The sequence below is a fragment of the Nomascus leucogenys genome, chromosome 2 (genome assembly GCF_006542625.1).
Source record: "Nomascus leucogenys isolate Asia chromosome 2, Asia_NLE_v1, whole genome shotgun sequence".
NCBI lineage: Eukaryota > Metazoa > Chordata > Mammalia > Primates > Hylobatidae > Nomascus > Nomascus leucogenys.
In genome coordinates, this window is record NC_044382.1 from 89,001,424 (window position 1) to 89,026,918 (window position 25,495).

The 25,495-nt window shown below is 44.6% G+C and overlaps 1 protein-coding gene across 2 annotated transcripts in view; it reads right to left on the bottom strand.

Moving 5' to 3' along the window:
- The window catches only part of SERINC5 (serine incorporator 5), a 150,547-nt gene that overhangs the window by 85,418 nt on the left and 39,634 nt on the right, over positions 1-25,495 (bottom strand). For both annotated transcript variants that reach the window (XR_001115402.2, XM_003261521.4), the window contains exon 2: positions 10,601-10,768. Coding sequence is in view for 1 of the 2 variants with exons in the window: in XM_003261521.4 (XP_003261569.1) it covers positions 10,601-10,768 (168 nt within the window). In the remaining variant the exon portion in view is untranslated. The remainder of the gene's footprint in view (positions 1-10,600; positions 10,769-25,495) is intronic.

Consider the following 25,495-nt stretch of genomic DNA (forward strand, 5'->3'; position numbering starts at 1 on the left):
CTTACTCTGCAAATCAAGAGCCAAAAGAGCAGCTCCTTTGGGCTGCGGTCCAGCTGTCCCAACCCTCCGCTCCTGCCTTCTCCCATGAGACTCTTCCCTTCTTCAGGGCTGTCCTCAAATGGAACTTTGGCCTCAAGTGAATCAAATTGTATATCTCCCATATGTCATTTTTTTTTTTAGCAGAAAATAAAGTACCTTAATTTATCCACTCACAGAAAGTTTTTCAGATGGAGTGGGAAGGAATGGAGAGAGAATGTGTCTACGAGCTTCCAGGGCTCATCTCTGCGGCTCAGAAACCGTCAATAGCTCGAACAGAAAACGTCCTCACATCTGTCACACAAACACACCCCATGGAACCAAAAATAAACCCCACACTGATGAAAGCCAGCATGTCGAAAGATAATTTTAGATTTATTTGAAGACTGCAGAGACAGTCTCGCTGAAATTTTAAAACCACACCCCCAGAATACCCAACCCCTTGTGATTATGCTCAGCCCTGCTGAGGAGGCAAAAACACTTCATTCCCTTTTATAAACCTCCCAGGCACCTCAGCTCTGTCTCCAGAATGGGGAGAGAACATTCCTGAGTTACCATGTGACCCTGAAGGTCAGCCGAGTCATATCTGAGCCGACACCACTGTCCAATATTCACTAATGGAGTTCACATATTTTTAGCTTTCAGACACACACAGTCTAGCATCACTGGCTCCTTCCAGACACACTTGCCAAACTGCTCTCTTTTCCCCTACCTGAGGGCCAGCTCTATGGGGACAATAACTGTGTGTTACTCAGCGCCTCTGAAATCCCCAGCACCTTTCGGGATGCTCGCCACCTGCATCTGAAAGAATGACAGCTAGGCAATTTTTTAAACTTTTGAAGAATGAGCTCGGATTACAGTTTGATCAAGTCACAGAATCATCCTATTAAATTTCTATGCAGAGTATCAAGATTCAGCTATTCACAATATCTATGCATTGTTTCCTATTCCCATCGCTCTGAGGCTACTTTATCTTCTTCCACTCTTCGTTGTGCCATTTCTCTGTTCTCTCCAGCCCCATGTTTATGATGGCTGACAATGCTCATTTCCAAAGCTTTTGTCTGTTCTATTTATCTGCAGGCTACTCCAAGGCCCTGTCTGTGGACAGTTGCTTAACAGACGCTTTAGACGATTACAGAAAAAAACGTGTTAGGAAAACTTTCATTCTCACATCTTATCATTCTCTCCCGTCCATAGCCAGACCAATCCTAAAAGAGATCCAGCTGACACCTGGTGCTCCCGCAAAGGTGCAGGAAATGGATCCTCACAGACCAAGGACAGTAAGTATTGTTTCCAATTTGCAGCCTCCTGGCAAGCTCATTATTACTGGATCAGGATCAAACCTCTTTGTCCTTGGTTCAGGCTCAAGAAAAGACTCTCAGCAGGATATCCATTAGTTCAAATTGCTGCCTCCAGTACAAAACGATTTCCCACCACTACACTTCCCGACATCCACTTGTATGGGGGAGGATGAGGCCCAGCAATGATGGCTGAGGCATAGGAGGGTACAGGGACTCTTTGCTTTCTCTCACATGTTATGTCTGGATGAAATTTAGGCCACAAGATAAAACCGTTTGGAAACATATGTCTCCAGAGTCATCCTAACTTGGAGGGGAGGGAACTCAGAGGATTTAAGAGGCAAAACCTCAAAGCCAGCTTCCCAGAGGAAAATTCTAAAAGGTCATGGTGAGAATTTTCCCTCAGTTCTACAATGGGCTTGAGGTTCGATGGTCCCAACCCACTTTTAATCTCAAAAACTTCCTCCTTGATAACTTGACACATAAGGTACAACAGTACCATGAACTCAGTTGCTACGCAGAAAGAGAACTTTTGAAAAGCACTTCATCTCAGCTGGATTTTAAAAAAGCATTCCAGAATCAAAGAACTGGGTCAGCAATATTTTCTTGTTACTGTTAATTTGACACTTGTTCTGACACAAAAGCATATAAAGCTGAGAATGGAGAGCTCCACTTGAGGCTTCAATGTGCCTATGCCAGCCCCTGATGCGGGTCTCAGGTAACAGTGTGCACTGAACATTCAACCAGTAAATATCAAAGGAAAATCAAGAGCCAGACTCTCCAGCTTCAGCGTGAAGACCTGTCATTTTACATTGGGACAAACTGCACAGTATTTTGGATCAAAGTGGAATATTTTTCACTGATGATGTTTGTTTTAAAAAGGTGGTTATACCAAACACAACCTGAAAACAAGTTCTATTTTACATGCAAAGCCACTGAATAAATAAATACTAGTTTTGTGGCTACCTCTGTTTTCTACCTCAGAATAACAGTCATCCCTTGAGCTCAGCTTTTGGTCATCACAACAGGAAGGAGGCAGATGGGAAATGTAACTAAGCTAAGATCGCTGCTGAGGGCCCCAGGCAGCGCTATTTCCAAAAGTAATACTCTTACCACTGGACCCAGAAGAAAGTCTAGAAAGCAGAGGAAGGATATGCTTGATAAAAGGCATTTGCTGTGACTTCTGTGAATATCTGACCAACAAGCAAACCTAGTTGCACAAACAGGAGATGCACTGGCCAGGCGACCAGCAGCCCTGGGGTCTAATCCCAGATATACCTGGCGTCTCAGTTCTGACAAGCCACTTCACTTCCTGGGCCACAGCTTCTCACCTGTCAAACGACAGGTTGGTTAAGGTGACCACTTCGGACTTTTCTGCTTTTAAAAATTCTTAACAATGGGCCAGGTGTGGTGACTCACACCTGTAATCCCAGCACTTTGGGAGGTGGAGGCAGGTGGATCACCTGAGGTCGGGAGTTCGAGACCAGCCTGACCAAATGGAGAAACCCTTTCTCTACTAAAAATACAAAATTAGCTGGGTGTGATGGTGCATGCCTGTAATCCCAGCTACTCGGGAGCCTGAGGCAGGAGAATCCCTTGAAGCCAGGAGGCAGAGGTTATGGTGAGCCAAGATCATGCCATTGCACTCCAGTCTGGGCAACAAGAGTGAAACGCTGTCTCAAAAAAAAAAAAAAAAAAATTCTAACCATGTATTCAAATTATATCCTAAGCAATATATCAATGTAACAAAATTATACTTGTACCCCCATAAATTTATACAAATTTATAAAACAAATTATATCCTAAAAAGATCATTGTTTTCTCTGTAGAACACTTAACACCACACGTATTTGCTGTCTCTTCTCAAGGCAGAACACTTGCTATACATATGAGCTGCAGCCTTTTTCCACTCATCTCTTTAACTCGCTCCTTTAAGGGGCCTTGTTTCAGGCATTTTTGGATCCCTGGAACCAGTACAAGGAGGGCTTCCCACAAGGAATATTTACTATTATGGCTTCATATTTATTTTAATTCTTCAGGTTAAAAATAGGAAATAAAGTAGCTCATCTCCCCAGTTTCAGAGTTTCAAACCTAACGGATCAAAGAACTCTGTCATCTCCAAGAACCACTGAAGTATTTTAACATGTCACTGTAAATGGACTAAAAGATGTGCTTATGAATAGCCTTTGGAAATCCAAGTTGTTTTTAAGGAAAGTAGCCACTGTATTCACCTACAGTCACTATACTGTGGTGACCCCAGAAATTAGAAATAGGTTATCATCTGGGAGAAATGTAGCAAACAGCACCTTCAGCTCAGCCTAACTAACGGGCTAAGTTATCTGGAGAAAGAAGTCTGAGGGCAGCTGGGGACATTTGGGAACTACCCAAGTTCAAACAAGGTAAATGTAATATGCAACACCAGGGAGGGTGGCGTGGCCGCATCGCCATGACTGACTGGAATGCAGAGGGGAAGCCTGAGACTTTTATGACCTGTCTGGGGAAAAGTATGCACAAGATCTAGAAAAGTGGGGATGCAGGAAGAAAGAATCCACCAGTGTCCTCAGCACCGTCCTGAGTGAAGGGTGTTTTTACAAGCAGATGCACATATGGGGATGATCAAAGCCAGAAATGAACAAGCTGCCCCGGGGGAAAGCAAGCAAATGAGAAGGGCAGAGGGCAGTGTTGGAGGCACAGGCAAAGAGGAGATGACCACCTCACACACACTATAGCGACTAAAATAAAAAAAGATGTACCATTAAGCGTTGATGAGGGTGTGGAGAAATGTGAACCTTAATACATGACTTCACCCTGAATATCCCACATTACTGGTGGGAATGGAAAATGATGTAGCTACTTTGGAAAACAATATGGCGGTTCCTCAAAAGCTTAAAGTTAATACACAATCCAGCAACTCTGTTCCTAGATATAAACCCAAGAGAAATGAAAACATATGTCCATACAAAATCAGTACACGAATGTTCACAGGGGCATAATTTATAACAGCCGAAAGGTACAAACAACCCAAATGTCCATCAACTGACAAATGGATACATAAAATATGTTACAGGTATATTTACAATCCCAACGCTTTTGGAGGCCAAGGCGGACAGATCACTTGAGGTCAGGAATTCGAGGCCAGTCTAGCCAACATGGTGAAACCGTCTCTACCAAAAATATAAAAAATTAACCAGGCCTGGTAATGCACGCCTGTAATCCCAGCTACTCAGGAGGCCAAGGAAGGAGAATCGCTTGAACCTGGGAGGCAGGGGTTGCTGTGAGCCGAGATCACACCACTGCACTCTAGCCTGGGCAACAGAGTGAAACTCCATCTCAAAAAAAATAAATAAATAAAAGTAAAATAAAATATGTTATATTCATACAACAGAATATTATCTAGCCACTTAAAGGAATGAAGTACATATGCTACAACCTGAGTGTGAACCTTAAAAACATGCTAAGTGGGCCGGGCACGGTAGCTCACGCCTGCAATCCCAGTACTTTGGGAGGCCTAGGCAGGCGAATCACCTGAGGTCAGGAGTTTGAGACCGGCCTGGCCAACATGGTGAAATCCCGTCTCTACTAAAATTATAAAAATTAGCCGGGCATGGTGGCAGGCACCTGTAATCCCAGCTACTCAGGAGGCTGATGCAGAAGATCGTACCACTGCATTCCAGCCTGGGAGACAGAGCAAGACACCATCTGAAAGAGAGAGAGAGAGAGAACAAACCAGACACAGAGGGCTATATATTGTATGATTCCATTTATACGAAATGTCTAGAATAGGCAAATCCACAGAGACAAAATAGATTAGTGGCTGCCTAAGGCTGGGGAGCTTGAGGGGAAGATGGGAATGGAGTGGAGAGTGTAATGCGGAATGAAGGAAACACATCTAACATGTTTCAGGCTGGGAATATCTGTGGCTCTTCCTACATTGGCCTGGCACATTGAGCTCTCAGGGGAGAAAGTGGGGGCTGCACAGGTCACCCATCCTTCCTTCTCCAGTACAGGTTTTAGTGGCCCCTACTCCCTAGGAAATAAAGACTTTCCTTTCTCCTCCCTCCCCAAACACCCATGTGGCTTCCCAGGGTGCCTAAATCTGAATCTTCCTCAAACACAGACATCACACCTTGACTTAGCAGTTTGGGTCAGGAGGCTTTATTTTCTCGCCCACTTTTTTTCCCTTTGCATTCTACATTCTAAAATGGACTTTTTTTTTTTTGAGACAGAGTGTCACTCTGTCGCCAGGCTGGAACGCAGTGCTGGGATCTCGGCTCATGGCAGCCTCCACCTCCTGGATTCAAGCGATTCTCCTGCCTCAGCCTCCTGAGTAGCTGGGACTACAGGCGCACGCCACCACACCCAGCTGATTTTTGTATTTTTAGTAGAGATGGGGTTTCACCATGTTGGTCAGGATGGTCTGGATCTCCTGACCTTGTGATCCACCTGCCTCGGCCCCCCAAAGTGAGATTACAGGCATGAGCCACTGCACTCGGCCCTCTAAAATGGATTTTTAATCCCCCAGGTATCAAATCTCATGAGTGTGTACCTGCTTAAATTACATAGTTAATAACAAGAATGACCTGCAAAATAAATAGCCCTTATGTTTTGAGATGGGGAAATGCTCCAAGAGAAGACAGAATCATGCCTTATTCAGCCAGCACAGTCGAGCTTTCTCTGAGCCAAAGTTCTCCTGGGAAAGAGGAGTTTCCCTAAAGAAAAGAAGAAGGACAAAGTCTGGCCCAGCATCCCTTATAGTCCCCTCTTACACAAACTTAAACACAGGCCGCATTCTGAAACCAAGGCAAAAACTGGACATAACTGACAAGGGAGCTGCCCTTGCGCTCCTAACACACATACCAAAGGCCCACGCGACTCTGGCAGAACGCTGGGTAGGAGGCACTTACACACTCCCATCCGGGCCGTTACAAGCATGCAGTTCTTTCTCCTCTTCCAGTCACAGTCTCAGGCACTTCCACGGCCAACAAAGAGGGGGTGAGGGCTCCAGCAGGAGCCCAGTGTGCGTCCCTACAAGGGGACCTTTCAACACCCGCCCGCAAGCACCGCCTGAGGATGAGGTCAGCCTCTCTTCTGTAGGCCATGAAACAAGCTGACTTTGTGACCAGATGGCCAGCTCCCTTGTGAGGCCCTAAAGCGGGAAAAGGATTGGTTTCACCCACGGGGATCTCATTCCCTATGCAGGACACGCAGCCAAACCATTTGTAAATAGGTACATTCAGGGGACAGGCATAGAAACATTTCCAAGAGCCTCTGTGAGGGACATCAGGGTTGTTCTTCCCTCTCTTCCTCCCTCTCTCTGTTCTCCAACTGTAAGTCACCCTGTGCCCACTGCCACCACCACCTCTAGGCTCACCTCCCAAAATATCTCCCTCTGTTTCCATGATACAGCCTCCTGCTCTAGAAGCTGTAACGGCTTCCCACTTGCCACAGACCACATTCAAACACTTCACCTTGGTACTACAATTCCTGCAAGATGTGGTCATTTCACCTCGCCTCTCCTCTTGGTCCTTTCTCCACATGCCTCTCCCTCCTCTCTAGTCACACAGCCTCATAGCTAAGAACATATTCAGACCAAGTTCAAACCCCAACCCCACCGTTTAATAGCTGGAGACCTTGGGTGAGGTACTTGAATGGCTCGATGTTTCAGTTTCCCCATCTGTAGGGCAGGGGTAATGCTAGTACCTACTGTCCAGGTGAGTACAGTGCTGATGAAGTAAGAAAACACAGGTAAAGTGCTCAGAATAAAACCTGACACGTGGTATCACTCAATAATTAGCTATTAAAATAGTTATTATTACTCATACAAGTCACTTATTTCACGAAGCCTTTCCTAGCAACACCAGTGAACATCTTCTGTTTCTCAAATGTTCCGTTAACAGTCAGAAAGCATAAATACTGACTGGAATTGCTAGGAACTGTTTCATGCGGCAGGTTACTTGCATGGTAATCAGGTGTTAATATTATCATTATGAAATTCATGTCCTAAAACACATACCAATGGTCCCAAATTATCTCTCCCTCTAACGTCTCAATAAATTCACTACTGTGGGATACTATCTATTTGTATAGTAACAGATTTTGTTTTTTGGATGCAGGGCTTAGTTCTATTAAAGAACAGAAACTTATTAAGAGCAGGGATCACACTACATCCAGTGCACACCAGAGTCCCCACCACAGTACCACAGTGGATCATCAAAGCCACCTGAATGGATTTAGAAATTCGAGCTTGTTGAATTTACAAAGAGAATACTGTATTACTTAAAAAAAACACAAGTAGTACATGGGAGATTAAGTGGACGCTCAGAGTAAGAGTTAAAACCTACGCTTTCAGATAGAAAAACTAGCCAGCATGGTGGCTCACGCCTGTAGTCCCAACTACTCAGAAGGCTGAGGCAGGAGGATCGATTGAGCCTGGGAGGTCAAGGCTGCAGAGAGCCATGATTGCGCCACTGCACTCTAGCTTGGGCAACAGACTGAGACTCTTATTAATTTCTGCCTTGTTTTAGGCCTTAGAAAGACTTTATAACTTTGGCTGGGCGTGGTGGCTCACATCTGTAACCCCACCACTTTGGGAGGCTGAGGTAGGCGGATCATGAGGTCTGGAGATCGAGGCCATCCTGGCTAACACGGTGAAACCCCGTCTCTACTAAAAAATACAAAAAAAAAAAAAAAAATTAGCCGGGCGTAGTGGCGGGCGCCTGTAGTCCCAGCTACTCGGGAGGCTGAGGCAGGAGAATGGCGTGAACCCAGGAGGCGGAGCTTGCAGTGAGCCTAGATCACACCACTGCACTCCAGCCTGGGCAACAGAGCGAGACTCTGTCTCAAAAAAAAAAAAAGAAAAGAAAAGAAAAGAAAAGAAAAGAAAAAAAAAAAAAAGAAAAGAAAAGAAAAGAAAAGAAAAGAAAAAAAGACTTCATCACTTCTCTTCTGAATTATAAGCTCCATTTCTCGCAAGTGTGAACACCCCATGGCTCACACTACAGTGTCTTACTGAGGAAAGAGCCAATGTTTCAAGCAGTCAGAGGGGAACCCAAATTTCACTGTAGTATCCACTATATCCAAGACCATACAACCACAATTATAAAAGCACTATGCAACAGAAAGCTTCAGAGGGCCTACTTTAATGAATAAGAATATACGAAGTGCTGTTAAGAAAATGGTTGTTTTGAAATACTTGAGTGTATTTAAAATAGCCCTAGTTTCAGGCCAGGCATGGTGGCTCACGCATGTAATCCCAGCACTTTGGGAGGCCGAGGCGGGCAGATCACTTGAGGTCAGGAGTTCCAGACCAGCCCAGCCAACATGGTGAAACCCCATCTCTACTAAAGAAAGATACAAAAATTTAGCCAGGCGTGGTGGCACATGCCTGTAATCCCAACTACTTGGGAGGCTGAGGTGGGAGAATTACTTGAACCTGGGAGGCGGAGGCTGCAGTGAGCTGAGATCGCACCATTGCACTCCAGCCTGGGCAACAGAGCAAGACTCCATCCACCACCTCCCCACAAAAAAATCAATCAATCAATAAAAAAATAAAATAGCCCTAGCTTCAGCACAGGCTGGGGCAAACGTTTGCTCAGGTGTTGCTCTGGGCAATGTCGTCCCTACTGTGGGCAGCTCCATGAGAGCCTGCTCCAGACTTCCCTCTGCCTCCTCACTTGTTCAGCTGGGACGATGCAGTACGGAGTGGTCAGTTTGTAAGGGGAAATGGCATTTGGATAGCAAGGCTTTCCTCTCCCTCTCTCTCTAGAGTAACAGCTGCCCCAAGGGAACGCGCCTGCTGCTCTCTCTTCCTGGCAAACTGCGCCCTTGCAAAAAAGTCTGCCCTTCCCGGGCACTGATGGCGCCCTGCTGGGTAAGTCTGAGTCATTTAGGGGTTCAGTAAAAGCCTGCTTCCCTGAAAATACGAGCCACAGAGCCTCACATCGGTTTTATGAGGAACAAAGGTGATGTTTGGCAACCTGCTGACATCTTAGTCTTTTTTGTCAATTTGCTTAGAACCTAGGAGACAAAGTGTTATTTCTTGGGCTTTCTCAAAATCCCCAGGGGGACCACTATGGGGGAAAAAGGGAAGTTCAAGAAAACGAGGTCCCACATGTATCTCCATCAGCATCACACACCAGGCCTACTTCTGTATATACTGACCAAAGAATGGCCGAAAATCCACCCCTCACCCATGAAGACACCACTCACCCTACAAGTAACCTGTCCAGAAAGGTGGGAAATGCCCCATAGCGCATTCTCCATTATTTGTGAAAATATCTAAGCTTTATTATACTTCCCATATAGGCCAAATTCAGTGTTTCAGCTGCTATTTGAAATCCTGGCAGGCGGCCAGGCACAGTGGCTCACGCCTGTAATCCCAGCACTTTTGGGAGGCCAAGGCAGGTAGATCACTTGAGGTCAGGAGTTCAAGACCAGCCTGGCCAACATGGTGAAACCCTGCCTCTACTAAAAATACAAAAATTAGATGGCCGTGGTGGGGGGCACCTGTAATCCCAGCTACTAGGGAGGCTGAGGCAGAAGAATCGCTTGAACCTGGGAGGTGGAGGTTGCAGTGAGCCGAGATCGCACCACTGCACTCTAGCCTGGGTGACAAGAGCAAAACTCTGTCTCAAAAAAAAAACAAGAAAGAAATCCTGGCAGCCATCCTATGACAAGGGAAAAGGACAGAAGTGTACCAGAAAAGATGGCATATTTCATCAGGAACAGCTATAAACAATGCTAAGATAAAACACACAATCGTCTGACATAAACAGACGATTGTGATGGACAATGATGTGTCCATGATGTGTCCAATGACGGACAATGATAGACAATGGAGACTCAGGGGCTGTGGGGCTGGGAAGGGGGTGGATGATGAGAGGTTGCCTGGTGGGTACAACGTGTGTTATTCCCGGGATGGATGCACCGAAGGCCCTGACTTCACCACCAGGTAATATATTAACATAGCAAAATTGCACTTGTACCCAATGAATCTACACAAATATTTTAAAATTTAGAATTCTCCACCAAAAGCATCAGATAGCATCTACACTATTACTAAAGATCAAGCTGTTGATTGGTTTTCCTGTTTAGCCAGAAGGCATTGGATCCCGGAAATCACAGAGCAGGCTTCAGGAGGGTTCAAGGAAACCAGGTACACCCCAAAACACATGGGGGTACATGGGCCCCATCCTCTAAATCATGTGTTTCCCACATACCCTCATCAAACATCGGAAATAGGACGAGCTGAACACGGACAAACTTACGTGCTCTTTCATCTTGTGAGCCACGGTTGTTGACATCATGATGCAGCAGAGGACGACGACCAGAATGAAGTAGAGGGCGTACATGAAGCGGGTGCTCAGGGACTGCCGAATCCTGGGGCAGCAATCACAGCAGAGAGAGCAGCCTGCAGACCCACAGCAGCAGGCCAGCTAGAAAAGGAACAGAAGGCATCCGCTTAGAGCATGATACTGTGACAGAATAAGAAACATGGCCAGGCACTGTGGTACACATCTGGAGTCCCTGCTACTCAGGGGGCTGGAGGATCACTTGAGACTAGGATCACTTGAGACTAGAGCTCAAGTCTAGCCTGGGCAACACAGCAAGAACCTGTCTCTAAATGTGTATGTGTGTGTGTGTGTGTGCGCATTTATATATATTTAGAGACAGTGTATATCTAATGTGTATTTTATATATACATATATATACACACACACACACTCACACACATATATATGTATTTTTTTAATAAGGCCCAATGCAGTGATTCACACCTTTAATCCCAGAGCTGTGGGAGATCAAGGTAAGAAGATCGCTTGAACCCAGGAGTTTGAGATCAGCCTGGGCAACACAGCAAGACCCCATCTCTTACAAAAAAATTTTTCTTTAATTAGCCAGGCATGGTGGCACAAACCTGTAGTCCCAGCTACTTGGGAGGCTGTCTCCAAGAAAAACATGACCAGGAAAAAAGAAAACATCATATTAGGTTGCTGCAAAAGTAATTGTGGTTTTTGCCATTACTCTACATATATATATATAAAATTTGGTCTGGTGCAAGAGCTTCTAAAACTTCTGGAATTTCCTGAGTGACAGAGGTTAACAGGAGAGTATTTCATTACTAATGCTCTTTTCAATCACACCAGAGCTTGTACTAATGAGGCAACTCTTCCTGGGCCCCTAGATAGCTTCAGGATGGAAGGCTGGCTATCAGTGGAACCAGCCATGTGGTTTAGAGGGTCGGAACTTTCAGGATCACACACCTGGGCAGGGACTGAAGACTGAGCTAATTACCAATAGCCCATGGTTTAATCAGCCGCATGTACATAACAGTGCCTCCATAAAAGCCCTAATCAATGGGATTCAGAGCTTCCAGTTTGGTGAACGCATCCATGTGCCAGGAGGGTGGTGCATCCCAACTCCATGGGGACGATGCTCTGGCGCTTGGGACCCTTCTGGACAGTGCCCTGTGTACCTCTTCATCTGGCTGTTCATTTGTATCCTTTATAATAAACTGGTAATCGCCAGTAAAGAGTTTTGGTGAGTTCTGTGATCCGTTCTAGCCAATTATTGAACTTAAAGAGGGGGTCCTGGGAACTCCTGATTTATAGCTGGTCAGTCAGAAGTATGGAAGGCCTAGATTTGCAACTGTCATCTGAAATGGGAAAAGTCTTGTGGAACTGAGCCCTTAACCTGTGAGGTCTGTGCAAACTCTAGGTAGTTAGTGTCAGAATTGAATTAAATTGTGGGGTGCCCAGTTGGTGTCCTGTACTGAGTCACACCACTTTACCAACGTATTCACCCAGGCCTTCTGCAGGTCGACCTTCCAAGCTACAAGATGACCATTCTTTCCAGGTACCTTGACCATAGGACATGCAGGAACAGTTCGGTGTGTGAACAAAGCTTTCATCGGAATTGTTCTGGTGCTATCTTTAATGACAACCATCAATGGTTTGGGAGATGCCCAGTTATTACACAGAAAAGGCACAGTTCATCTGAAGTATTATAATCATGACTCTCAGACAAAAAGATTTCTAGAATCAGCTAAGAGCAAGAGAAGAAGCCAAGAACTGGTAAACAAAGTGGGAAGAACATGAAAAACAAAAAGTCGGGCCCAAGAAAGTGAGGGAGAAGAAAAGGAAAAATCAGTTAGGCATACAGTTAAGGCTAGTCCTCAGAGAAACAGCCTGAAAAATCACAGGTACACGTATAAATAGAGCTGCCTGGGGAAAAACTAAACTGCAGCTGCACTGATAAGAAAGCAAGGCCCAGCACAGAAGCCTTTTGTTCTTTGTGTGATTAGCAGGCTCCCAGGGAAAAGTTTCCTCTCCTTCTCAGGCACATACACGGTGGGCTCCGTGGGAACTTGCACAGGGAGTGGGGAGGTGCAGGGGGAGGCTTATCTAAAACACAGTTATACAAATGAGGAGCTGCACTTTGTGTTTACCCAACACATGCCCGTGTCTGCACAGATAAGGAGAGTTACACAGACAGCTTCACAGATAAGGGAAGTTATGCAAACAGCTACGGAGATGAGGGGAGTTTCTCATAAAAGCTTTCGGATTCAACTGTAAAAACAGCGACCCACTCAGGTCCTCCTTTCCATCGCACAGAGCTTTCTTCATTCACTCCAACTTCACCCTTGTGTTCACATTAATCCTTACTTTTCTTGGTCGTGAGACAACGGGCTTGGATAACACCTCGGACAACATGACCATCAATCCTAGATGGTTTCAAAAGGAACCTGTCAAAATCCATGAGCCTAAGGATGAATGTACAAAGCACCTAGGGTGCTGGGATGGGAAAGGCCTGCAGCCATCCACCCTTGTAGGAAATAATGAGAGTATGTAACTTGAAGCTCAAAAGAAATGGGTGCCTTTTACACTGCATTTCTACCCGAGCTTCATGCCCCAAATGGTAAGCTTTTTAGGTTAATGAGTAGGACGTGGGCCCAGAGGAGCACAGAGCTCCTGCTATACCACTAACAGCATACACATCTTTTCTCTGGGATCTTTAGTAAGCCATAGGGTAATAGAGGATGGTGATTAAAAGCTCAAGCTCAAAGCTTGGCTGGGTTTCTGGCCTGGCTTTGCCACCTACTAGCTGTGGACTACACGCAAGTTATTTGTCCTTTAAAAACTCAAGACTCAGCCAGGCACGGTGGCTCACACCTGTAATCCCAGCACTTTGGGAGGCCGAGACAGGCAGATCGTGAGGTCAGGAGATCAAGACCATCCTGGCCAACACGGTGAAACCTCGTCTCTACTAAAACAAAAACAAAAATAAAACATTAGCCAGGTGTGATGGTGTGCCAAAAAAAAAAAAAAAACCTCAAGACTTCTCATTATAATGTGGGGGTGGCAGAAGTACTACATGGTCTCTTGGATAACCTTATCAGACACAACTGGCGCCAGAAAGGAGTCCCTGTTAAGCAAACAGAGAATGCTACAAGAAATTACCATAAACTGCAAATTACAATAAAATCTGTATGTATTAACACTATACTCTATATAAACCTAAAGCCCAACAATTCAATCTTTTGATAATGATTTGGAAGGAAGTTTGAGACTCTGCAAGGCTTCAAAACAAGCATCAATTAGAATGCTACACCATAAACATCACTTACAATGAGCTAAGATCACAGGCATATGGGTAAGACAACATACCATAATGGTATGACAGATCTTGGAATCACAGTCATTTCCCTAGTTATCTCATCTACTTCATGAGACTGTCATTGTTTGAGCCCTTTGTCATTCTCTACTGTTTCATCACTACAAATTTTTCCTAACCAACTCTCTCCATCTTACATCCAATTTTCCAAGCCAGCTTCCTCCAGATTCTTCTTGACTCACAAAACTAAGCCACTGCTTTGTAAAAGAAGACATTCTACTCGGGCTGAGATAAGAGAATACACAAGTGGTATCCTAACATTACTGCATGTGTGGGTGTTTTATGGGCCACTTTCCTTTACAATTCCTTCACTGATGTTCTCAATCTGATTTTACTGACCTCTTTCCACTCACATGCCCCAATTTTAAACACACACACATACAACTGTCCCCTCCCAGTGCTTTAGCTGGCTTTTCTCTGGGTCCTGCCTCCTGAACCCTTTCCTAACTGCCTCCTTCACGATTGCTATTTTGTTTTGTTTTTTAAGAGACAGAGTTTCATTGTGTTACACAGACTGGCCTCAAACTCCTGGGCTCAAGTAATGCTCCTGCCTCAGCCTTAGCTGGGACTACAAGCACAGGACACCATGATACCACGCCTGGCTGGTTGCTAACTCTCTGTTACCATGTGGTCTTAGATAACCTTTCACTGTGTGTGTGTATATATATATATATTTTCTTTTTTTGTGTATTTTTTTTTTTTTAGACGGAGTCTCACTCTGTCGCCCAGGCTGGAGTGCAGTGGCGCGATCTCGGCTCACTGCAAGCTCTGCCTCCTGGGTTCATGCCATTCTCCTGCCTCAGCCTCCCGAGTAGCTGGGACTACAGGCGCCTGCCACCATGCCTGGCTAATTTTTTGCATTTTTAGTAGAAATGGGGTTTCACTATGTTGGCCAGGATGGTCTCGAACTCCTGACCTCGTGATCCACCGTCTTGGCCTCGCATAAAGTGCTGGGATTACAGGCATAAGCCACGGTGCCCGGCGACCTCTCACTGTATTTCAAGTTCAAATGTGATCAACAAAATACTTATTCTATTTGGGAAAATAAGTATTTTGGAAACAGTTAATGTCTCCCACAATAAAACATTCCCACAGCTGAATCAACATTTAAACTTACTATTATCTCCACAGAGGGAAAAATAAACAGATACAAACATCACTGTGAGCCTAATTGGAACTGATCATCTGAAGGCAGGCAAATAGCAACAGAAGGGACATGATTGTGGAAAATGTAAAAAGAAGGCCATATTGGTTTAACCCTATTCTGTCATTAAAGTCATATGCCATTGTATAGATCTGATGTTCCAAATTTCATTTTCACTCTTAATCTATACAGTGCTATAAATGTTACAAATATACATATGTACATATATATGTGTCTATATGTGTGTGTGCCTATACATACACATTCCGAATATTAGAATGGACTAGCCTTTCTCTACTAGCCCAAAAGTGATTTATTGAAGTAAACTATGCTAATAATTAAGGGTTCAAGCACATTATCTTGAGCTACACATTGATATATACACCAGGTGGAAATTCAAAACAGCATCCGTAAAAGAAACGTTTGTTAGCATCTAGGGAAATCTCACAGCCCTGCTGACTGAACACCTGTTTCTGGAGGAGCATACCTTTGAATAAAATGGGTTCACATCCAGCCCCTGCCACCTACAGGGTTAAGACACTGAGCATGTCACTCACTTTCAAAACTGGAAAAATCAATTCCTGGCTGGAACTACTGGTGCTTTCACAAGCCTGGAGAGAAGTGCCAGGGTTTTGTTACCCCTGGCTCCAAGAGGGCGTAAGGCTTTTACTGAAAAAGTTACAGCATATAAAAAACAAACAAATATAGAATATACAATGCCAAGAGGGAATGCTAATGTAAACCATGGACTTTAGGTGGTAGTGATGTGTCAAGGTAGGTTCATCGATTCTAACAAATGTACCAGTCTGGTGGGAGGTGCTGATAATGGGGGAGGCGGTGCGAGTGGGGAGGGGAGGTATATGGGAACTCTGTATCTTCCTCTTAATTGTGCTGTGAACCTAAAACTGCTCTAAAAAACACCTAAGCCTATTTTTTAAAAATATAAATAACTAAATGAACAAAACAGTGCCTGCCCCCCAGCGGCTCAGTAAATGGACGTTGGCTGAATAATGTGTGGTGAAGTTACTACAGTGGCAACACTCCTCACGCACAGTGGCTGGCAATCCCCTCCACGGGACCAAGTTCATAATTGCATGCTATACTCAATTTCCCACACAAGCACTGAAGCACAGAGAATACTAAGGGTGTTAATTTGTAGATACTGCACACTCTCCTCCTCCACAGGAAGTAACATTCACACACGCAAAAGGGAGTCCAACGATATCTTCAGAGGGCAATGCTTGCAATCCTTCCAGAAACTCCTCTCACAGATACATTTCCAAAAAGACACAGAGATTTAGGTATGAGGCTGGTCATAACAAACACTAGAAGCAGCCTTATTTTCCAGCTACCCAGGGACTAGTAAAATGAATTACGACCTATACAATGAAATATTTTTTAAAACAATACGTCAGGTGTGTCGGGCTAGACTGTGTCCCCTAAAATTCGTATGTTGAAGTACTAACCCCTAGTACCTCAGAAAGTGACTGTATTTGCAGATAGGGCCTTTAAAAAGGTAATTAAGGTTAGGCCAGGCGCAGTGGATCACGCATGTAATCCCACCTCCCAAAGCGAGTGGACTGCTTGAGGCCAGGAGTTCGAGGCCAGCCTGGCCAGCCTGGCGAACATGGTGACACCCTGTCTCTACTAAAAATACAAAAATTAGCCACGCATGGTGGCACATGCCTGCAGTCCCAGCTTCTGAGGAGGCTGAGGCACAAGAATCGCTTGAACCTAGGGGGCGGAGGTTGCAGTGAGCCAAAATCGCGCCACTGCACTCCAGCCTGGGTGACAGAGCCCGACTCTGTCTCTCTCAACAAAAAAGGTATTTAAAAGTTAAATACGACCACTAGGGTGGTCCCTAATCCAATAGGACTGCTTCTAAGAAGAGGAGGACACACACACAGGGACAGCACAGCAACACGGTGGCCATGTACAAGCCAAGGAGAGAGACCTCAGAAGAAAGTGACCCTGCACACACCTTGCTCTTGGACTTCTGGCCTCCACAAGTGAGAAGCTGAATTTCTGCTGGGTAAGCCACCCAGTCAGTGTTACTTTGTTATGGTGGCCCCAGCCAACTAACACAGGCAGTACGCCCTGCTATTTCATATCTATGTACATACACATATGTGTAGATATAAGACCACTAACACTGACTACCCGAGGAACAGGCCTAGATGTGGGGAAGAACAGGGGACATCCATTATACTTATTGTTCTGCTCTCCTGGTTGGGTTTTTACCATGTGCATACATTACTCTTACAGTTAAAAAATGAAGAAAACTGACTCCTTGAGAAAAGTAAATGGCACGTGGTGGCTCACGCCTGTAATCCCAGCACTTTGGGAGGCACCCAGCACTGGGTAGGCCGATCACTTGAGCTCAGGATTTTCAGCCCAGCCGGGGCAACATGGCAAAACCCCATCTCTAAAAAACATACAAAAATTAGCCAGGCACGGTGGTGCATGCCGGTGGTCCCAGCTACTTGGGAGGCTCAGGCAGGAGGATTGCCTCCCAAATAGCTGGGACCACAGGTCGAGGCTGCAGTGAGCAGAGGTTGCACCATTGCACTCTGGTCTAGGCCACAGAGATCCTGTCGCAAAAAAGAAATAAAATAAAATAAAATAAAAGCAACTAAGTTGAACGATAGTGATATAAAAGCATTTGCAAATGTGGTATTGCTGTATGTTGGGCTTTTCCCTTCTGAAGAAGCTTCCCCTCCCGCAAACATACTGCAAAGGAAAATCTTTCCAAAAGCCTGGCACATCCTCCCTCCAACCACAGAAATGGCAAAGGCTTTTCTAAATAAGAGGTGCTTTGTCCTTGCCGGGGCAAAGAATCAAAATGAAAGGATAAGCTGGCTCTTGCTTATCTTACCTGAAGCTGGGCCTCCCACTTACTGTTCTTTTTCTTCTCCAGTGAAGGACCAGCCCTGCAACACACACACATACTACAAAAAATAAATATGTCTCCCTCTCTGTCCTCTGCACCGGCCTTGGGCACAGATGGTCCTTCCAAGGATTGATCTAGGTGTGTGAGGAAATGCTCACAGAAACATGAGCTAGGGCTGGTAGTAACTTCCCAAGTACTTCTTCTGTTAAATTAAAAAGCACAATACCTTCATCACCTAGAATTTCCAGCTGGCAACAAGAAGGCCAAACATATTACAAAATCGGCATGCACACACACACAACACATGTACTTTAATCATAAAAGGGTCTCTGTCTCCCTCTCTCACGTTTTACTTTCACAGTTCCAAAGGCGTGACTACTAGGCTCCTAAGCCACAGCAACCAAGAGGACAAACTGCTGGGGAGAACCAGAGAACCTGGACTCAACTCTAGCGAAGTGACCTGCCCTTCTGGGTCTTAGTTGTCATCACCTGTAAGTCGAAGGAGCCCAGGTAGACGACGGGTGGTAGATCAACAGGTTTCATCTCACATCCAACGGATGGGCAGCGGCTGCCTGAAACTCTGTGCTGAGGAGGATTCTTAAGCCTGAATGTCTCAGCAGGGAAAGTGCAATGATCACTGAGTACCATCTGCCACAGGCATGGAAAGATAGCATGGTGGCATCACACCACACTCCTGTCAACCCTGCAAGAGGTAACTGGATATCCTTAGCATCCATAACTTCTTAGATGTTGAAAAACACACTGCAACAGGCAAGCATGATGAGTTAACCCCACAGCAAGGAGGAGAGAAAAGCAACCAAAAGAAGCCAGAACTAAAAAGTGGAGCCGGGCGCGGTGGCTCACGCTTGTAATCCCAGCACTTTGGGAGGCCGAGGCGGGCGGATCACGAGGTCAGGAGATCGAGACCACGGTGAAACCCCATCTCTACTAAAAATACAAAAAATTAGCCGGGCGTGGTGGCGGGCGCCTGTAGTCCCAGCTACTCGGAGAGGCTGAGGCAGGAGAATGGCGTGAACCCGGGAGGCGGAGCTTGCAGTGAGCCGAGATCGCGCCACTGCACTCCAGCCTAGGCGACAGAGCGAGACTCCGTCTCAAAAAAAAAAAAAAAAAAAAAAAACTGGAGCAGTGGTAAAGCTCTTCAAGCACACGTGAGACAAAATGGCAAATGTAAGAAGCCAGGTTTGCTTTTCTGCTTGCCTGCAGGATTTTACAAAATCCCTTACCGGCAGAATTCCACAAAGCCCTTGACTCTGACTGAGTGCAGCCCTCCAGAAGAACGCCCTGAAGATGATCAGCAGCACACAGCACAGGTTCCCTAGTCTCTCGCCTGAATCAGATTAAGTTCAATGACCCTAGCCCTCGCCTCTTTCTGTACATGTCTGACAGGATTAATGACTATGCCTCTATCATCTATAACCGCACGAACTCTTGCACTCAAACCTTGATGAGATCTTGCTCTAACTTCGAGCACATCTGTTGTAACTTCTGAGCACTGGAAGAGCCGCCGCCATCACCTGTCTATAAACTGTGGGCTGAAACTCTGCCTTGGAGCAGTCTAACAGAAACTCTCTGAAAGATTATCACAGGTTGCAAGCTTCAGCAAGACTTCTGAATAAACTAAGTTGATTTGAAAGCCTGATTTTTCTTTAGCTGAAACACAGGTAATGTAAGCATCACTCTATTGCTGCATGGTCTATGTTCTGCATGGTACCAGCTCACATACGGCAGTGTGATCGCTCATATTCACAACAATGACCCAGGCAGCACATACGTTCTGTTACCTTCATTCCACTTAGGAATGAAAGAAGTATCCTAAGCAAATAAGTGCTTAGGACACTTCTGTCACAAGAATGATCCCAAATGTGGGTCACATTTTTTAGCTTCAGTGCTTGAGTTTGGGGGAGTATGAACCCCTCGGCCACATGGAAACCAACTATTCTGAAGGACTTGCTCCTCAATGGGGCTGGACAGCCAAGCTGGCTTTCATGTGTCTAAACTAAGTCCAAACCATAAAAGGAAGTGTAACACCACCCATCATTCAGTCCCTTTTCCTACTTCTGGAAATACAGGAGACCCAGCAAAGCTAAGGAAAGACATTAAGAGTTTTCTGTGAGCTATAAAAATTATAATATTGTTCCTTAATAAATGGCAGTAGGATGGGGCACAGTGGGGAAGTTGCTCAAATATTGAAGCTGACCAAGCTGTTAGAACTCAGGTGTTCCTGGGCATGCTGGGAGGTTGTAGTACCAAGGTAATAGAAGAAATGCATTAAAAACATAAAACTGGGTTCAAAGTTTTTAATTCAAGTAAACAACATTGCATCTTTTAACTACAGAGTTCCACATTTTTCAGTAATACATAATACTACCCATGCCGTGTGAGGCCCTCCTTCCCTTCCCTTTTGAAGCTTTAGGGTTACCTTCGAGTCAACTATGGTCTGCAGAAGAAATGAACACTTCTCTACTTTGAAGAGCAACATTCATTGAAATTCTGGACCCAACAACCAACATTCTGTGGCTTAATCTTCCCATCTCAAGCTCAGAAATAGCTTCCACTGAGCTTAGACAGACCTTTCTTCCCACTACAAAAAGGCAGTGGTGGGGTGGGGGGTGGGGGTGGGGGGGTGTTGGTAAACCCTCCCTCTTGGCACCACAGTGCCAGGTACTGTCCTTTATTGATAGCTATGCAATGGCATGGTGCAACTTAAAAGCTAGGAGAACGAGCACAAAAATTCCTCTGCTCAATAAAGGAGTGTTTTACTGAACAAACAGTGTAACTGCAGGTAGTTCCTAACTCACAAATGGTTGTATTCTAGAAAACTCAACACATCCACATGTGGTTTATCTGGGGCTTACAGTGGCTTTCCCCCATACAAAAGAATACATGGCAACCTATGAAAGCTTACTGAATCAGTTGAGCACAGTGGCTCACGCCTGTAATCCCAGCACTTTGGGAGGCCGAGGCAGGTAGATCATTCAAGGTCAGGGGTTTGAGACCAGCCTGGACAACATAGTGAAACCCTGTCTCTACTAAAAATACAAAAATTAGCCAGATGTGGTGGTGAGTGCTTGTAATCCCAGCTACTCAGGAGGCTGAGGCAGGAGAATTGCTTGAACTCGGGAGGTGGAGGTTGCAGTGAGCCAAGATCACGCCACTATACTCCAGCCTGGGCAACAGGGCAAGACTCCATCTCAAAAAAAAAGAAAAGAAAAGAAAAAAGAAAGTTTACTGAATCCATAATAATATTAGCTAGCAATAGTTAACACTTATTAATCTCTTACTCTCTGCAAGGCACAACAATTATTATTACCTGTTACAATCATCCCTATTTTACAGGATGAGACCAGGGCTGAGGTTAAACAGCAGCTTAAGGTCACAGAGCCGGCAAGTACTAGACTTAATTGAAATCTGGTAGGCTCTTTGCCATTCTTCTCCACTTACTGCTGGCATAAGCGTGTGAACAAGACAGGTAACACTGGCCTGAAACTGGCTTCAAACCTCAGTTTCCTACAGGTGGGAGACAGGCTACATTGGAAAAAGGGAGCAATTTTTCTTCCCTGCCCCTGTGTGTACAGTAAGCATTCAGCAAGTATCTGAAGAGGTCACTTCCCTTTCTCTGCCCCTTCCTATCCCCCATGCAAACTCTGGCCTCAGTGAACATGGATGGCTTCTTCTAGTGTCTTGCCCCAAGCAGCTTGACACCCCCAATCACCAATCTCCCTGCCTCACCAAATCCTACCCCATATTAAAAGCCCTATTCCTAATTCTATGGAAATAATCAGGCCATTCATTCACTCAGATAATATTTACTATACTCTACACCTGCTAGGTGCTTTGTTAATTCCTGGGAATGCCACAGTAAACAAGAGAGCTTGATTCTACACTCTCTAAGCAAGAAAACAAAGATATACATAAGATGACCATGACATGACTTCTATTACACATCTAATACATGTGGTTTAAGAGAAGAAACCTAGATGTCCAATAAAAAGATAAGATTTAAGATCAGTTAAATTATGGAAGGTTCATATTATAGAATATAATATACCCACTGAAATGATTATATAGGTTCTACAGAAAAATTTATGGCCATGGAAAGACGTCCACACTATATAAACTGAAAATAGTTAATATTAATAGTATAGAGTATGATATATTTTGGGTAAAAATATAACAAGACATAGATCAGCACTAACAACAACAGAAAACAAACTAGAAGGATATACCAATACATCAACAGTAGTAAACAGAGTTGTAGAATCATGAGTGACTATGCTCTTCTGTATTTTCTGAACTCTCTGCAACAAGCCTACATCTTATAATTACAAAAACATTACAGGTTTCTATTTTGGAAGAAAACAAAATATTCCTTTTCCACCTCATAGGCGGTAAGCCCTCAAATATTTGTTAAATGCATCAGCCAATGAGTAAATCAAACCTACTTCAGCTATGTGATTGGAAGAAAACAGCCAGAATGAACTATCACCATAATTGAGGCATTAAAAAAAAAAAAAAAAAAAAACCTCCTGTACTATACACTTGAAAACAGTTGGGCCAGGAGCGGTGGCTCATGCCTGTAATCCCAGCACTTTAGGAGGCCAAGGCAGACGCATTGCTTGAGGCCATGAGTTGGAGACCAGACTGACGAACATGGTGAAACTCCATCTCTACTAAAAATACAAAATTATCCAGGCGAAGTGGCACACGTCTGTAATCCCAGCTACTTGGGAGGCTGAGGCAGGAGAATTGCTTAAACCCAGGAGGCAGAGGTTGCAGTGAGCCAAGATCACGCCACTGCACTCCAGCCTGGGCAATGAGAGTGAAACTCCATCTCAAAAAAATAGTTAAGATGGTAAATTTTATGTATGTGTTTTTGACCCTGCAAGACAAAAAAATTCTTTAAGCCTTGTAAAACTTTTTAGAGTTTAACTGATGTAAATAAACCAATACTTGGTAGAATTTGAAGCAATTAAAAATAAAATTAGGGCCGGGCGCGGTGGCTCACGCCTGTAATGCCAGCACTTTGGGAGGCCGAGGCGGGCGCATCACAAGGTCAGGAGATCGAGACTATCCTGGCTAACACAGTGAAACCCCCTCTCTACTAAAAAATACAAAAAATTAGCCGGGCGTGGTGGCGGGCTGTAGTCCCAGCTACGCGGGAGGCTGAGGCAGGAGAATGGCATGAACCAGGGAGGCAGAGCTTGCAGTGAGCCGAGATCGCGCCACTGCACTCCAGCCTGGGCGACAGAGTAAGACTCTGTCTCAAATAAATAAATAGATAATTAAATAATTAAATTAACAAATTAAACAGCTATCGATATGGCTTGGATTTGTGTCCCCACCCAAAGCTTATGTTGAATTGTAATCCCTATGTTGGAGGTGGGGCCTGGTGGGAGGTGACTGGATCATGGGGGAAGATCTCTGATGAATGGTTTACCACCATCCACTTGGTACTGTTCTCACAACAGGGAGTGAGATCTGGTCGTCTAGAAGTGTGGGACATCTCCCCACTCTCTTTCTTGCTCCTGCTCCTGCCATGTAAGACACCTGCTCCTCCCTTGCCTTCCGCCACGATTGGAAGCTTCCTGAGGCCTCCCCAAAAGCAGAACCTGCTATGCTTCCTGTACAGCTTGCAGAATGGTGAGCCATTTAAACGTCTTTTCTTTATAAATTACCCAGTCTCAGGTATTTCTTTATAGCAATGCAAGAACAGATTAATACGGCTACCTAAAAGTTCAAGAAGTTAAACAGAAAGCTATATATCTGCCTAGACTAGAAATATGCTCTTACACTTCCTTTATCTGGGTTTCTTAAATTTTATTTTGAGTTCATTGAATCCTCTAAAGCACCAAGGCTTTCATCATCGTGCCCATAACTGTGGCAGCAGGATTGTGGGGACTGTGAGAGAGGAGTTTCTGGCAAGTGGTTTCTCAAACAAGTTTCAGCATACTAGAGCTGTGTTATTTTCCACGTTGAACATTTCTATGAAACAGTCAAGGGTCAACTTCGTATCTCCAGCCACCAGAACCAAGTCTGAAATGGGCAAGAATAGGCTCTGAACACATACAAAGCCATCAGCCAGCTTTGGGGTTACAATGGAGTCTGGGACAAAGATGTTCCCCTTTTTTGGAGTCTCTTTCTCAGGAGGTTAGGGCTACTTTCAGCACCAGAAGAATGTTTATCAAGTCCTCTGTTCTCAGACAGCAGTGGGATTATTTGAATCATTCCATCACACCACCCTCTCTCTACCTTAAAATTAAAAATATCGTATCACGCTTGACACATTTTAGCAGGTTGGTGAGATCTATAAGGTTTGAGGTTGAAGGGTAAACAACATCCCTTCTGACAGCTCAACAGAAAACAAACGTTCCTGAGGGGCAGATCCTTCAGAGCAGGGTTTCTATGATTCAACACTATTGACTGGGGGCCAGAAAATTCTTTCTTGTGGGGGGCTGTCCTGTACACTGATTGCTGATGTTCAGTAGCGTCCCTCCCTGCCTCTACCCGCTAGATGCCAGTCACAACTCTCCCTCTCCTCTGAAAGGTGTGATGATCAGAAATGTCTCCAGACAATGGCTCCCCAGTTAAGAGCCACTGAGTTAGGGGTGAAGAGCAAGAGCCATCTCCACAGTCAGACTGTCGGGGTTCACCACCTTCAGTCTGAACACAGGAGAGCATGCTGGCAACTTATGTGTGTGAGAACACTTGCTGGAAAGCTAAAGCCCTCTTTACACCTTCATTTCCACTGAGGAAAAAACAAGAGCTGTAGGAACATTCATTGGCACCCACTGAGGCAACAAATACCTGTGGCAGAACAGGGCTGAAAAAGGTGAGTTAATTAAGTTCTATAAGAAAAAGGTATAAGAAAATGAAACCTTGAAATTCAAAACGGAGAAGTGTAGGAGACTGGGAGAAAACAAAAGTACTTATTGCGTTTTAAATATTTTTTTTTAATTAGTTTTAGGGCTGGGCACAGTGGCTCCCACCTGTAATCACAGCTGAGGTGGGAGGCCGAGGTGGGTAGATCACTTGAGTCCAGGAGTTTGAGACTAGCCTGGGTAACATACTGAGACACTGTCTCTACAAAAACTACAAAAATTAGCCAGGCATGGTGACACAAGCCTGTAGTCCCGGTTACTTGGAAGGCTGAGGTAGGAGGACGGATTGAGCCCAGAAGGTCGAGGTTACATTGAGCTGAGATTGTATCGCTGCACTTCAGCCTGGGCAACAGAGTGAGACTCTGTCTCTAAAAAAACAAATAAAATAAAATACAGTAAAAACTGGTTTTATTTAATTTATAAAGTACGTTTGATTTTTACTTTTTTATTCTTAATTTTAATTTTTGTATTTCTTTGGATATTTTTATTTTACAAAGTTTTATTTTTAATTAAAATAAGTTTATTTAAAAGTTTTATTTTTAATTTATAAAATAAA